Source organism: Arvicanthis niloticus, chromosome 24, assembly GCF_011762505.2.
Source record: "Arvicanthis niloticus isolate mArvNil1 chromosome 24, mArvNil1.pat.X, whole genome shotgun sequence".
NCBI lineage: Eukaryota > Metazoa > Chordata > Mammalia > Rodentia > Muridae > Arvicanthis > Arvicanthis niloticus.
The window spans coordinates 30,864,645-30,880,566 of NC_133432.1; the positions used below are offsets into that span (position 1 = coordinate 30,864,645).

The 15,922-nt window shown below is 51.3% G+C and overlaps 1 protein-coding gene across 8 annotated transcripts in view; it reads right to left on the minus strand.

Annotated features, from left to right (window-relative positions):
* Mad1l1 (mitotic arrest deficient 1 like 1) overlaps positions 1-15,922 on the minus strand; it is a 314,433-nt gene that overhangs the window by 68,373 nt on the left and 230,138 nt on the right. For all 8 annotated transcript variants that reach the window (XM_076923499.1, XM_076923497.1, XM_076923502.1 and 5 more), the window contains one exon: positions 12,214-12,421. In XM_076923499.1, the coding sequence (XP_076779614.1) occupies positions 12,214-12,421 (208 nt within the window). The remainder of the gene's footprint in view (positions 1-12,213; positions 12,422-15,922) is intronic.

The window sequence follows — 15,922 nt, forward strand, 5'->3', positions numbered from 1 at the left end:
CTGTCCTCTCAGCTCAGTCATCACTATCCTGGGAAGTTCAGCTCTGCCCCTTCAAATGCACCAGCCCAGCTGGGCCTGTTGACCGTTTACACCACATCATGGGCCCTGCCACCTGTAACAGGCAACTGTGCCTTAACTGCACACGAACTCAGGAGAGGCTAGCACAGCTGCTCTGAACCTGCATCAGATATTTATGATTCATAATGGTAGTAAAATTAGTTATAAAGTAACAACAAAATAATCTTATGGCTGGGGAGGTCACCACAACATAAGGAACTGTATTAAAGGGTCACAGCATTAGGAAGGCTGAGAACCACTGTGCTAGAGTATACAGGATGGGGAAAAGAAGAGGGAGGAATCCATTGATGTGGCTAAGGGGAAGCTCTCATCCCTGCTGGGTAAGGCTCTTCAGAGTTCACATACCCCTGTAAGTAGCCCTGAACCTATTCTCTGAAAGAAAGTCCAATGAACTCATTGGGTTTCCAGAGTGTACCTTGGTAGAACTGTGCCTCAGTTTGTCATTGTGACCTCAGGAGAAGGGGCAGCTGTTGTTCACATCTCCCTGGGAAGGAATTTCAGCAACACCGGCAGGCAGAGTTCTTGTGCTGCATGCCTCTGGCAGGGCTGAAATCAAGGCTCTGAGTGCTAGACCAGAGGTTACAGAATCCAAACCAGCAGCCTGAGGGCTTGTATGTTGCTGCTGAGCTAAGGGCTCAATGTATGTCTTGCTTAGACTCACTCACCCATTCTTATTCCCAAGAGGCTGGAGAGTGAGGCAGGGAGCTGTTTCTGACAAAGTGTATCACAGAGTTGGGGAGATGCATGGCAGTGTGAGAACCTGGGTTTAACTCCCCAGCACTCAGGTAAAAAGTCAGAGCTGTGAGGTGTGGAAACAGGAAGAATGCCGGGGCTTGCTGGTTGCCAGCCTAGCTCCAGGTCTATGAGAGACTCTACATCAAAAGATTAAGATGGAGGATAATGGAGGAGGAGACTGGAATCCTCTTCTGGTATCTATATCCACTAGACACACACACACACGTGTGTACAAACACAAACAGCCTATTCATGTCCTCTAGGAAAGCTTTCAAAGAAAGGATTCACACACAGATACAACCAGAGACCAACAGGCATGACCTCGTCATATGTGTATACACATACCCTCTTCCCTGCCTAGCCAAAAACACTTGAAGCAGAGAATCACATCACAAACAAGAGAACACAGCTGCTTCAATACAAACTTTCAGAAGCTTCCTTCTACAGATGTGCCAGGCAGGAGATCTGCCAAGAGAAGACTGGAGCAGAGGCAGTGGCCTGCCATCCACTGGATGGAACAGAAGTTCTGATGGAGCCGGCAGGAGGCAGCGAGGATGAGTCACATCAGAGCTACAGTGTTGGAGTCACGTCTACATGGGCCTGAGAGCTGGCAATCCGTTCTGCACACTGGATGTATTATTAATTCCTGACACTGGGTGTACAGAAACCATAATTCCCTGGAAGGCAAGCTCCTTTTCGGGGGGGCCAGTGTTCAGAGCTCATCTTTTATTGACCGAGTCAGTCTTGAGTCAATCTGTCTGCTCTTGGCGAGACAAGAGTTTTAAATCTCCTTTGTCCCTCCTCCTCGAGATGTAGTGGTGTATTAAAAACCTGCTAATGTGTGCCATGGCCTCGGACTTGATATGGAACCAATTCTTCAGACAGCAGATTACGGAAAAGGCTACAGAACCAACTCAGCAGCCAGAGCAGTGCAGAGAAGGTTTGGGAAAGATGCTGGGGTGGGGCAGATGCTGGGTGGGGTGCAGACACTGGGTGCTGAGGAACCAGGCACAGCAAGAGAAAAGCCATGGTTAGGCCATGGTGGAGCCCCAGGTCAGCAAAGAGGACCTGGGGACACCTGTCTTCCTGCCACACACTAGCCTGGATGAGGGGAAAGGGGCTGACTGAGTTCACTGAGTGCGGAAATTCTTAGCTTTCAAAGAGAGCCAGCAAAGGCGGCCCTCCTGCTCCCATGGCCTGGAGTCCAGCCAGATGGGGGCTAGTGGCTGGGCCTATGATGGCATGACTGTTGTAACATGCTGATGACTAAACACAGCCAGAGCTTCTGGGGCTGAGTCAAGGTTGCCTGGATTCTATTAGACAGGGCAGGAGTGGTGTTCTGCGCTCTCTCTCTCTCTCTCTCTCTCTCTCTCTCTCTGTATGTGTGTGTGTGTGTATACATGTGAAAAAAATGTGTGCATGCATGTGTGTGTGTGTGTGCACATGTGTACAGTGCCTGTGACTGTGTATGTATCCTCCTGCAGGTCAAGGACAACCCTGGGTGTTGCTCCTCAGTTGTTTACTTTGATCGGAGTTAGACTCCTAGGGCTCACAAGATAGAAAGAGAGAACTGACTTGTGAAAGCTGTCCCATAACATCCATATGCACTACCCTCACACACAGATAGATCCATAAAATAAATAAAAATATAAGTCATAATGTTAAAAAAAAATTGTCAGTCTCTCAATGGCTTTGGAGCCATTGAGTAGTGTAGGTGGCTGTTCAGGGAGCCCTAAGGATACATATGTCTCCACCTCCTCAAAGCTTGGATCTTAAGCTCACGGCTCCATGCCCAGATTTTAAAATGCAGGTTGTGAGGACTGACCTCATGCCGCTGGCAAGGCAAGAGCTTTATGTCCCAGCCTTCCACTGACCCTTGATCCCACTGTTTCCCTGAAGCTTTTCCAGTTCTCAGCACTTTAACAAGAACCCCCCAATCCTTTACAGAGACAACACACATTGCACCCCACCTGTCACAGTGGACAAGGAAGGCAGGAGCCCCATGCACAAGGTATCCTGCTAAGGTTGAGAAATCTGTGTGTCTCCTCCACTCCATCTCATTGTACCACAGCAGAGGGTCTATTTTGCAGAAGTGCTGAACTGAGTAGCATCTGATGGAAGAAATCTCAAGGCAGCATGGCATTTAGACTGGCATGTCTATTACTCACCACTGGTAGTCAAATCTGCAGTGAGACTTGGAACAAGGAAGAGAAACAAAGAGCACTGAGATTCAGAAATTTGAAGCTTGGCCCGAAAGCGCCTGTTACGGTGGACCAGGAGGTAACAGACAGGGTCCTGGCATCTTGAAATCAGATGGACTGTGACAATCCTCAGGAGGCTCTCAGATCCACAGTCCCGTGTGGAGGGAGAAGGCTCAATGGCCCTCCTCTCCCCAAGGTCACAGACATGGTAAACAGTTGTTGGGGGAGGCTCTTCAGTGAAGCAGCCTGCAAGCTGTGCTGGACATTCCAGGGACACAGCTTACAAAAGCCATCAGCAGGCTGGGGTGGGCCATGATGCAGCTGTTGGACTCACCCACATGTGTGTGAGTGACTCATCACACATCGTAAATAATCCTGCACCTACATCCCTGTAAGGAACCCCAATAAACTCACTGGGTCACCAGGCTGGGCTTGGATGGAATTATTCTTTGGTCTGTCACTGCCACCTGAATTTGGGGTGAATAGAAATAGACTCCCCAGTCACAACACACCTGTTTACAAAGATACAAGGACAGGACAGCTGACTTAGAAAAGCACATGAAAGGGAATGCAATCCCCAGAAGAGACCAGAGGACACATGGCCTCTGCTTCAAGTTTGACAAGGGATGGGGTGCCAGGACTGGCTGGCCTGTGGAGAGTTGGCCAAACAGACTCATCAAGACAGAGTGATTCTGGACTAGAGATCACATCATGAGCTGATCTTCAGAGTCACAGAAACACAGCCTTTTTGTTGTTGTAACTTGGGGTAGCCTCCATCTAACTCAGTAGCCAAGGAGAAAGTACAAATCCTCTAATCCCCTGCCTCCACCTCCAGAGTGCAAGGATTAGGGAAGGGAAGTGTGCTGGGTAACTTTTTGTCAACTTGATAGAAGCTAGGGTCATCTGAGAGGCAGGGAATGATGTGAGGAAAATGCCCTCACCAGATGACAAGACTAAGCCCATGAAGCATGTTTTTTTTTCATTACTGACTGACGTGGGAGGGCCCAGGCCACTGGTGTATAGTGTCCCTGGGCAAGTGGGCCTGGGTCCCATAAGAAAGCAGGGTGAGCAAGCCACGGGGAGAAGGCAAGTAAGCAGTGTCCCTGGATAGCCTCTGCTACAGGTCCTGCCTCGAGCTCCTGGCCTGAGTTACCTGTGGGCTGTGAGAGGGACACGGAAGCCGAATCAACCCTTTCCTTCCTGAATTGCTTTGGTCATGGCACAGCAATAGAAAGCCAGCTGACACAGCACGCCTAGCACCTATTGTGCTGGGTAACTGAGGATCAAAGAGGACAAATGAAACTGGATTCCATCATCAAACTAACAGGGCCAGGCACAGGGTCTACAGCCTAGCCCTCTGTAACAATCACGGGCAACCGTAATGCTGGGGTGAATGGAGTCCCCAGGACAAAGTGTCTGCCACAGAAGGAAGGGCTGATAAATTACACTTCATCAAAATTAAAAACGCTGCTTATCAGACGAAAGCATTAAGAAAATGATTAGAAGACAAACAATCCAATTAAAAACTGGGCACCGATGTGAGAGGCGTCTCAGCGAGGAAGATGTATGAATGGCTAATAGGCTGCAGAAATGAGCTCTGAATCATTAGTCATTAGGGAAATGCAACCACAGAGGATGTTGTCGTCAAGAAGCCAGGAAAGACGAATTACGGGGAGGATGACGAGCACACAGGGGACCCTCACAGGGGGATGTCAGCAGGCACAACCACTTTGGAAAACAATTAGGTCATTCCTTACAAAGGTGATACATGTACCAGATAATCCAAAAATCCCTTTCTACACATAGGACATGGGCACTATCTCCAATGTCCACAACAGCATGACCCATAGTGGACACAGTCCAACGTCTACCATCAGTGACTTGATCCCTAAACACATGGGTTGTCCACACGGTGGAATATTACTCAGCCATACAAAGGAATATGGGTACATGCTATGACACGGCTGAATCTCCAAAGTATTATGCTTAGTGACAGGAGCCAGAAAAGGCCGGTGTAGTGTAAGGTTCCATTTAGACAAATGTTCTGAAAAGACAAATCGACAGAGGAAAGATCAGTGACTGCCTGGGGCTGTGAGTGGGAGCGGACAACTGCAAGGGCATTGGGGACCCATCAGGGTGACGGGAACATTCTAACGCCGGGCTGTCATGGAGGCAGAGCACCGCTGTAAGCTCACTAAATCACTGAGCTAATTACACCCTTAGACAGCTGAGGATGGAGGGTGCTGCAGCGTGGTGAGATACAGGGGAGACAGACAGCCCCGTGCAGGCTCTGGGAGAGCTGGGGACTTTCCCTCTGTACTTATGCCACCTAAGTTAGACCCCACAGCAGCCCAAGTCAGATGGAGCCCATACCAAACCTTTATGTTCCCCATGGCGTGGAGTACAGCGCATGAGCCACAGCCGAGGAACACAAACTAGCTACCAAAGTCAGCTTGTGACAGCCCAAACAGGCAGGTGTGCAAGACAGGAAACTAAAGGTGGGTAGTAGCTGCCAAGCTAGGCCTGGATGACTTCCCATAGGGACCCCGAACTGAAGGGCCCTGCCCCTGCTTGACTGGTGAGCACTGGCTGTGCCAACACCTCCTGGCCTGGCCTGGCCCTGCAGGTCTGAGGTGGGGAAGTCAGGACTGCTGTGGACATCCAGGCTGGGGTTCCAGGGCACACGCTTGTTTGATGTGTCATGCAATAAGATGCTCCCACTTCAATTACGGGCTGAATGAAACTGGAGAGAAATCCCTAATTGGGTACTTGGCTTCAGCTACCCGGCAAAGTTTACAGACATGCCAGGAAGGAGAGGAAACAAGGCAGTGAGCCGAGCAGCTCAACGTAGCTGGGAATGCGGCAGTTACTCAGCAGCCTCAGCAGACTGGGGGGGGGGGGGGGGGAGGCAGCGAGGGGGGGCTCACAGGGACCAGATGGAGGCCAGCTTTGCCCTCAGCCAAGGGGGACTTAGGATAAGACTCGAAGTCTAGGGATGTGGCTCAGCAGTGGAGTACTGTGTGAGCCTTAGGTTTGCTCCTTGGCATCTCCAAACAAAACAACAGCACAACAGAGCAAGACTGAAGAAGCTTCAGTCTTCTCTGAAGACTGAAGATGAGGCTCCATCTCCACTATGTGCTTAGGACCCAGAGAAGGGCAGGGGTGAGGTGCATCAGTGAGAAGTAGGGAGGGCACACCATGGGAGCAGGGCTCTGGGCAGAAGCTCTGATAGAGGTCTGGGGTCACAGGCAAGGGTCACCCTGGCTCTAGACGAAGAGCTGAGAACCCTCTGTCCACAGAGTAGAAACAGGCTGGGGGAGGGGGCTTCCACAAGACTCACAGTCTCCAGGCTGGGCCTGGACTACACTTTAGAGACTGAAAAGAGCCAGGCCATGCTGAGAACACTGCCCAGGACAGCTCTCTACTACAAGGCACAGTTCTTGGAGTAGCAGAGGGAGGCCAGGGACTCAGACTCTTGGGAAAGCCAAAACTCGAGGTATTGCTTCAGCCCCTTCACCCCAATTCTAGGCCCTTACCTACTCTACTATGTTGCCAGGGCCATGCTCATTAGGTGAACAGCTTTCAGCTCTACCTGACCTGGGGACAGGAAGCCCGACGCCTCAGGGTTCTATGCCATGTTCCCTGTGGGAGTTCCATTCCTGAGTCCCATCCAGGCCTAACCCTGTAGTTAGCCCCCAGCTGTGGGGAATCTCCTTTGACAATGTTCCTGGGTTCCAGTTCAGGATCTATTTTCCACACTGGCTCCTGAGTTTTGAAGTCCTGGCTGGACCCAGAGAGTGGGTGGGAAGGGGACTAATTTGTGTATGACCCAATACCTCAGGGATCAGAGTGGGAGGGCCTCTCACAGCCTACACAGCCGGCAGTTAAACCTCATGATTATTTTTTTAAAAAACTTCATATGTAAAAACATGTATGTGATATGTGTGACATACAAGTACATGAAAAAGTGTGTGATATGCACATGTGTGATACATATGAGCATGTGCTTCTGTACATGCACACATGCCATCATGCACTCGTGAAGGTCAGAGGACCATGTTTTCTGTGCCAGTCCTTGCCTTCCACCTGTCTGAGGGAAGGCCTCTGCTCAGCAGTGAGCACCCAGGCTAGCTGGCCTGTGAGCTTCCCAGGCCTTCAGTTTCCACTTCTCATCTCACGTAGGAGTACAGCTTAGGGAGACAGTGGCTGGCCTTCAGTTGGAGCTCTCCCTGTTTCCACCTCCCAAGTAGCTGTGGTGACAGCCTGTCCCAACAGGCTTGGCCTAGGTGCCAAACAGTCCTCAGTGAGCTGACGAACAGTTCTGTTTTCTAATGGGCTGTTCTGGCTGACTCCTTCTGGTTGAAGCTGCAGAACCTCTCTGCTCTCTTCAGTGTGGGGCTCAGGGTCAGGGTCTAAATCTGTCTACCTGGATCACTGAGAGTTGTTGTAGTGACATCTGTCCTTTGGTCGCCAGGGACCAACTGTTCACTGCTCATTTCATGTGTGCTAACTTCTTACATGAGAAACCCTGTGCTCAGGGGCTTCTGTTTGTTTCTTTTTATTCCATTTACCTTCTTTCAATAATCATGACTTTTTTTCTTTTTCTATTTCCTTTCTCCCCTTTTACTTGATAAGGATTTCACTCTGTAGCTCCAGGTGTCCTGTAACTTGGGCTCTGAGTGTGGGAACCTCCACAGCTGACCCAGCAATCACTTTTAAATCAAGTATGGACTTTGCTTTTTCCTTAAGGACATTCTGAGCAGTTAGTTGTCCCAGCAGTTAAGCTACAGACAGCCTAACTCTATAGCCCTCAGTGGCTATCTTGGGTTCCTATCCCAGGTCTCCCTCAAGTCCTTGGGAGGCTAACCTTGTTCCCTGTGTCCATGCCTGGGCTCACTCCACATGAACAAGAGCGTGTGTGCATTATTAAATATAGCCATGAGCGTCCCAAATTGGAAGTGTACTGGCACTGTTTCTGCTCACGCGCCCGAAATGCAATTGGTCCCTAGCACAACTCCAACAGAACATGTCGAAGCCAGACAGTAGAGTGGAGGGATGAGCAAATGGAGGGGAGGCTGGGCCAATTTGCATCCAGTCACCTGACTCAACAGTGGGGCTCTCTGCTCAGGGTCTGGCTGGGTATCCTGGGTGGCGTCAGCCTCCTCCTTGGGGGCTAGAAGGTGGCAAGCCCCATGCTCTCCCCAGGTGCAGCATAGATTACACACTGTGTTCATATTCTTCATCCCTCTCAGGGATTAGCCAGAGGCAGCACAACAAGGGGAGCACCATGAAGCATTACCCAAAAGAGACTGCTCAGTGTGCATTAGATCTGAGGGGCTCTGCCAGTGCAGGAAGCTGGACACCATGCTGGAGACATACATGGCTCTGTACACAGGAAGGGACAGAGGAGGCTGTAGACCTTGGGTCTTGAGTGGATACCTGGAGCCAAGGGTGGAGCACGGCTCACACTGGGAGGGAAGTGCTGAAAGTCTTCACTGAGACTGGCATACACAGCTGTGCTGATCTATACAGTGAAACTGCTACACTACTGCATTAGCCCTAGAAACTGAGAATGTGTTTCTTCAACTACAGAGAAGAGCTTTTGCTCTCTTGTCATAATTGTCACCTGATAACTTCATCCCTTATAGTGTTTGTGTTGGAGCATAACTTTAAGGGTTGTTGTTTTAAGAGATGATTTTGTTTAGAAAGGTTAAACAAGGCTCATCCATTTCATTACTTTTAATTAAGAAGTTCCCCAGCCCCCAAGTACTGGAACTTGAACCCAGTGCTCTCAGGCACTGCTAGGCAGACACTATATTGCTGACTCATGCCTCACTGGGGGATTCTAGGCAGGGGCTCTACAACTGAGCCACACCCCAGCCTCTCACTGGGGGATTCTAGGCAGGGGCTCTACCACTGAGCCACGCCCAGCCCCTCACTGGGGGATTCTAGGCAGGGGCTCTACCACTGAGCCACACCCCAGCCCCTCACTGGGGGATTCTAGGCAGGGGCTCTACCACTGAGCCACGCCCCCAGCCCCTCACTGGGGGATTCTAGGCAGGGGCTCTACCACTGAGCCATGCCCCCAGCCCCTCACTGGGTGATTCTAGGCAGGGGCTCTACCACTGAGCCACACCCCAGGCCCTCACTGGGGGATTCCAGGCAGGGGCTCTACCACTGAGCCACACCCCAGCCCCTCACTGGGGGATTCTAGGCAGGGGCTCTACCACTGAGCCACACCCCAGCCCCTCACTGGGGGATTCTAGGCAGGGGCTCTACCACTGAGCCACACCCCAGCCCTTCACTGGGAGATTCTAGGAAGGCAACTAACTCTACTAATCTCTGGGACCTTAACTCTGCTGCTGTGTATTCCTAACAACAAGGTGACCATGTTTCAATAAAATTTTATTTATGATACCAAGCTCTGAATTTTATAGTTTCTACAGTGTACCAAGTATTCTGTGGCTTGCTGAAAACTAATACATTTATTTTTAAAATAATGTCAGCTTTTGGGTTTTTTTTCTTTAACTATGGTTCTCCTGTGTCCCTGCCCCTGCCACATAGATCACAGGCATCGAGGATATTTTGCTGTTCCACATGGGAAAGAAAGGGAGGCTGCCGCACTGGGGATGTACCCACTCAGCCAGCACTCTTCTATACACACCGTGGTTCAGGGTCTCACAGCAAGTAGCTGACATCTCCCCAGAGTGGGACAGCTGTGTGACACCTGAGACAAAGCAGCTCCCTTCCCATTTAAGTACTGCTCAGTCTACCTTTCCCCAAGAGAAGTGGGATTTTGACTGGCCTGTATCAAAGCAAAGATGCCAAACTGATTGGGTATCCTTGGTCCTCCCTTGCCACTCCAGCTGACCTAGGTCCCATAACCAGAGCCACTGGTATTGGGGGGGAGGGGCATGTGAATGAAGGATGGAGCACCAGCAGTCCTGAAGTCACATAGTCCAAGTGTAGCTCATAGTGTCTCAGGCCCAGGTGTCAAGTGTCAAGTGCCAAGTGCTGAAGCATCAACCCCAGACAAGCATTCATGTTGCATGCTTTGAATCCCAGAACTAAGAAAGCTGAAGCAAGAGAATGGAGAGTTCAAGGTCAGCCTGAGCTACATAGGAAGAGCCTAAGCTAATCTATGCTCCACACCCTCCCTGGCCCAAGCCCCAAACTAGGCCCTAGAGAGTATCCCATTTCTGAGGCAGAAAGGCTGAAGGCAAAGGAGCCCACAAGCCAACTCTCTTTCTCTCTCTTCCCCAGAGACACCTCTGGGATCCACTGTGCCCAGTCGAGCAGTGATAAATTTGATCACCTCCAATGTGTCACTCTGACAAGATGAGATTGTTTTAATTTTAATGCATGCCTAATTAAACTGCAATTAACCAGCTCACTGGCAGGGGCCAGAGACAGCAGGGGCCACACAAGCGGAGCCCAGGCAGCACTGGGGGGGCTGGGTTTTGGTCCCCACACACACGCTGCTGTAGAGGCCGTCTCTGCCTGGCTGCCAATGTTGGTGAAATGACGAGCCTGCAGACTCAGAGCTTCTAGGGCTTATTTCTGCTCTACTGGAGAGAGTGAGTGGTCTGAGACCCAAGAGGACTGGGCTCCAGACTGGGCTGTTTTACATGTGTAGTGTGCAGAAAAACAGGCACATGGGATACAAGAGGGTCAATGTTAAGCTCCCTCACTGTGAAAACCTGACACTGGAGAAGGGAAGAGGTGAAGGACGGGAGTGAGGATCCGCACTTCACACACATACCTACGCCCACCACTCATGACAAGAGAAAGTGTAAGCCAACAGGATCTTCTAAGTTGCCAAGAGACACAGGGTCCTGACCTGTAGGTCAGGTATATAGGTCAGGCATACCATCTGTCACTCGGATCTGACCCTTACAGCAACACAGGAACCACAAGGCTCACAAAGGATTCTGGCAAACTGGAGGCCTGTCAGAGCAGAGCACGAATGCTGGCAGGTGTCCCTAAAGCCAGGTCCCAAGACTATGGGTAACAACCCAGACAACAAGTCATATGGAGTATCTATTCTATGCCAGCTTCTCTGCACAGAACCCCAGGGTATTAACTGCTTCTCAGAGCACCTCAGCTTGACAACACATAAGAAATGGTGCACCAGCCATCCTTGTTCATTGGGTTCTTGGGGCACCAAGCCCCTGATGCATGCCTTCAGTCTTTCCAGGGTCCCAGGTTCTGAGTGACACTGTTTTGAGGAGCCCTCCATGAAGGCCCAGGGCAGATGCAACAAGTAGAAGGGAACCAGAACAGAACTGCAGGGATAAAGAGAACAGGAGGGTCTGTCTTTGCCACTCCATTCTGAGATCCATCCCAGAGGAAGGACTCCCTGAGGTCAGTTCTACCCTCCCTGGCTCAGGACTAGAAATGCCAAGTACCTTCTTAGGACCAGAAGACAGATGCACAGAATGGAAACAGGTGCAATTGTAGGATGAGAAGTAGCTGAGAACCACATGCAAGACATAAACCTCAGGACAGCAGAGGCTCCATAGTCACATCCCAGTCCAGGTGGCCTTAAATGCCCTTAAGGGTAAGGGAACAAGAATGATCTCAGGAGAGGCAGGATTGCTGCAGGACCTGCAACCAGCATGCCTTTGCCCCAGCTCCCTCCTCACCCGGACCTAGTGCAAGCCCCTCCCTGTACTCACAAGTTTACACTTCAGAGCTGTCGAGCAAAGCAGGTGGGGCAGGACCCCATGGCTGCCATGCTTACCAAGGCTCAGTGAAGGATGTCAGTGGGCACTACAATGCCTCAAGGGTGCCAGGTATATGTCCTGATAGTTGTTACCCTAATTTAATGACTGGAGAGGGTGGTGAGAAGCACTGACTGTGCTGGTCTTGCTCTTCCCTGGAATCTTGGGCCTGGCTGCAAAGAGCCCTGGGCTCTGTGGTGTGTGCTTAGGCCAGTGAACGATGGCCCTGTTTTCTCTGAGGATTGGATTTACTCATGATTAATGGGCCACATATAAACTGATAAATGGTATTAATTTGTTTTGGGGGGTCTGAGACAATCTTAGCTGCTTGCAAACTTGGATGACTAACCCTGTTTGCAAAGCCTGCAGGGAAGCAATATGTCTCAGCTGGCTATGAGGGCTAGCGGGCTAGGCCATCCGTGCAGCCCCATGTGTACACCTCTCCAGAGACCAGAGGACTGGGTGAGTTGACCTACCTGCCACCTCCTTGGATGAGAGCAGGCTGGAGGCAGCCTCCAGGTCAGCAGGGATGGGGCCCCCTCTCTCCAGGGCATGCACGAGTCCCCGTAAGCGCTCACATTCCTCCTGTAGTCGGTCATGATCCTCACGCTGGCGTTGCCTGGCCATGCTGGCTGGGTTCAGGCTCATGTGTAGCACTTTGGTTCGACTCTGGTTGTAGTCGCCCTAGAAGAGCAAACACAGCGCGAGGTCAGCAGGTGTGAATGAGGAGCTCAGGGGCATAGAGCACAAGCAAGGAGGAGTCCTGGCTGCTGGTGAGCATTTGCTGGAGCTCCGGCTGTGGCAGCTGCTGTGATATCATCCTGGTACTCCTGCGGGCGAGCCTGTTACCAATCTGGGTTCTCATCTCCTAAGAGTGCAGAGACCACTGACTGAACTGGTAGAGAAAAAGAGCAGAGCAGTCTTCCTCCCCTTGGGCCATCACAGGTGCTCCGGACACACCAATACCCTGCTCAATTTACTTAAAAACCAAATTCAGTGTTACGTTCTGGAAGGGGCAAGAGGCAGAGGCTTGTAATCCCAGCTACACCATAGGCAAGATAGGAAGACTGTAAATATAAGGCTAGTTAGAGCCACAGAGTGAGTACAGGGTGTGGGCTACTTGGTCAGATCCTGACTCAAAAACAAAAAAACAAACCAGGACTGGAGATGAGGCTCGGTGGTACAACACTTAGGTAAAAACCCAGCAGTAAGGGGTTGATGGTGTGGCTCAGTGGTAGAGCTCCTGCCTAGAATCCCCCAGTGAGGGGCTGGGGTGTGGCTCAGTGGTAGAGCCCCTGCCTAGAATCCCCCAGTGAGGGGCTGGGGTGTGGCTCAGTGGTAGAGCCCCTGCCTAGAATCCCCCAGTGAGGGGCTGGGGGTGTAGCTCAGTGGTAGAGCCCCTGCCTAGAATCCCCCAGTGAGGAGCTGGGGTGTGGCTCAGTGGTAGAGCCCCTGCCTAGAATCCCCAGTGAGGGGCTGGGGTGTGGCTCAGGATGTGGCCTAGTCGTAGAACACTTGCTTAGAATCCCACAGCGAGAGTTGAGGGTGTGGCTCAGTCGTATTGTACAGCACTCGTCTAGCATGTACCTGCATTCCTCACCCAGTGAATCCTGAGGTAAACACTTAGCGATTAGTCTCATAGTGCCTGTCCTCTAGCGCTGTGAGGCCTGCCATCTATCCCTCTCGGCAAGAGGTCTATGAAAGGGAGGCCCAGAAATGAACACAGGAGTACCTTGCTCCCTAGAATGGTTTTTACAGAGAAACCATGACTGCGGCAAGGAGAGTTCCCACAGACTCGCTCCAGTGCCTAAAGCTAACAGTACCCAGGAGTGCCACCCACCTGTCATTGCTTCCTCAAGCCAGGGACAATCACTGCAGAGCAATATGGTTGATTCTAGGAGGTATCTATGTTTCAAAGGCAGTGACTAAGACTAGGGCACAGGAGGGGGTGGACCTTGACATCTCACAGGGAGATGCCAATTCCAGGAAGCCAGTCAAGATATAAAAGGCTAGATATGTATGTGTTTTATGAGGCTTGTGCCTACATGTACGTATGTGTACAAGAGGAGGGCCTAGGCCCATAGAGGTCAGAAGAGGTGTTGCATTCCCTGGAACTGCAGTCATAGCTGTAGACTACCATGTGGGGGCTGACAGTGTGAGAGGACAGTGGTGACGGTGTCTCGGGTACGACAGATGATGTGCTGGCATGAGAGAAAAAAACGGAAGCTGGTGCAGCACAGCATTCAGAAAACTGAGGCAGGAGAATTATAAGTTTAACTGGGTTTCATCATAAAGAAAAAAAAGCACTGTGTGTGATGACGGCATGGGGGGGTGGGGATACATTATACCTGAAAATACTCTGGGAAGCAGGTGGACCTCAGAGTGGAATTGTTCTCCAGAGTTCATTCACCTGATCAGTTCACATGCACATGTTATTTGGAACTCAAAAGTAATCAAGAAAATGTCAGCCACTTAAAAAAAGGCAAAATGAATGAACAGAAACTTCACAGACAGAACCCAAAGGGCCAATGAGCACAGAATGCCACACACGTGAGCCTGCAGCCAACAAGACAGCCATATGCCTAGCACCAAGCAGGTATCCCATGAAGAAGGGGTGTGTATTCTTGCATGGTACTGAGTGGACAGTCAGTGGTGACCACAATGTGCCATGTGGTGGTGACTGCAAGGCCACTGAAGAGACCCACAAAAGATGAGAGGCTCTCTGCTGCCTCCACTGGGCCCAAGACAGACTTCTGTGAAGTCGAGGTGACTCAGGAAGTCAAACAAGGAGTTAGTTGTCTCTGGCCATCCTCTTCCCAGGTGCCCCTGCTCTCAGGGATGTAACAGGGCTGCCACAGACGATGGGATAGAGGCTTGGCAGTCTATTCTAGAATCTGGGAGGCAGAGCACTGGCCCGTGATGAGCCCTGTGCTGACGGGTCTGGGGTCCAATCCTCAAAGCCCAGGTGCCAGTGGCTGTTCAGCAAGGGGCACTGATCTCCATGTCCACATACAGGGGTTCCCTGGCTCCTCTGCTCTCAGTCTTCCCTCCCAGGATGCCTGCTGAGGAAATGGGAAATGGCTCACTCATTTAAACCACCAGACACACAGAGCAAAGAAGCTGCGAGACTCATTTAGCGAAGCAGCCAGTGGTCAATAAGCTTCCATGTCCCATGTAGGCCACTGCCCCTCTGTAGTGCCACAGGGCAGTATGATCTTTACCTGGAGTACCTCACCCAGGCCACAGTCTGTCAGTCTTTAGCCACCCCTCCAGATATGCTTCTGGGGGATGGGGGCGGGGGGATTAGGAGGAACAGCAGAACAGTAAGATTCTTCACACAAGCAAATGCCAGCCTGCAGTCCCTCCCTGCCCCCCATGGGATGTGGGGGGTGGGGGAGAAAGTGCCAGAGCCACCCACAGGGAGCAGTAGGGTTTGCAAACTTGGCTTCCCAGGCCACATCCTGAGTATATTCTTATCAGAAGGAGGGGAAGGAGGAGGCCACCAGCCAGAACTAGGAAGAGGGAGGGAGGGAGGGGGAACAGGCCTGGCAGGCTCTTCAGAGCTTTCCTGAGAACCTTGTAAAGCCCTGGGGATGAAGAGGCTCCCAGAACGCTAGCTGATTCCCTGGCTTTCAGGGTTGAGACTGTTACTTGTGCAATTTCAACAGTCTGTTATTCCGTGCAATTTCACCAGTTGGGGAGATAACCAAGCATGTGAAATCCATCACCCACACCTGCTGTGATAGCCCTGGGGCTGGACAAGCATCTCGGCTTCCCTGCCCAGGCCAAGCACTGGGAGCTGAGTAGGGGATCAGAGCCCAGCCTGCCACTGCCTGTAGAGCCAGCCAGCTCTTCAGGGCTACCCGCCTGTCCCAGTGCCCACTGCACAGCTTGGTGAGAAAGCAGCCACAGACTATAGGCGTGGGAACTGGCAGGGAAGAGCATCACGTGTGCCAATGAAACCATGCTCACCCAAACACAGGGACTGTTATGTGGCCTAAGATATTCCTGAGTTTTCCTTTTAAAGACTTTAAAAACCACAACTAAACCCTAAGTTTGGGTGCTATACAGGCTGACAGACTGGGTCTGGGAGATCTCAAGCTGAGGTGAGGAATAACTGGGTCTTGGAACAGCTCCCATAGCCCCATACTGAGCATACAGCACAGAAGATATCACAAGACTCCT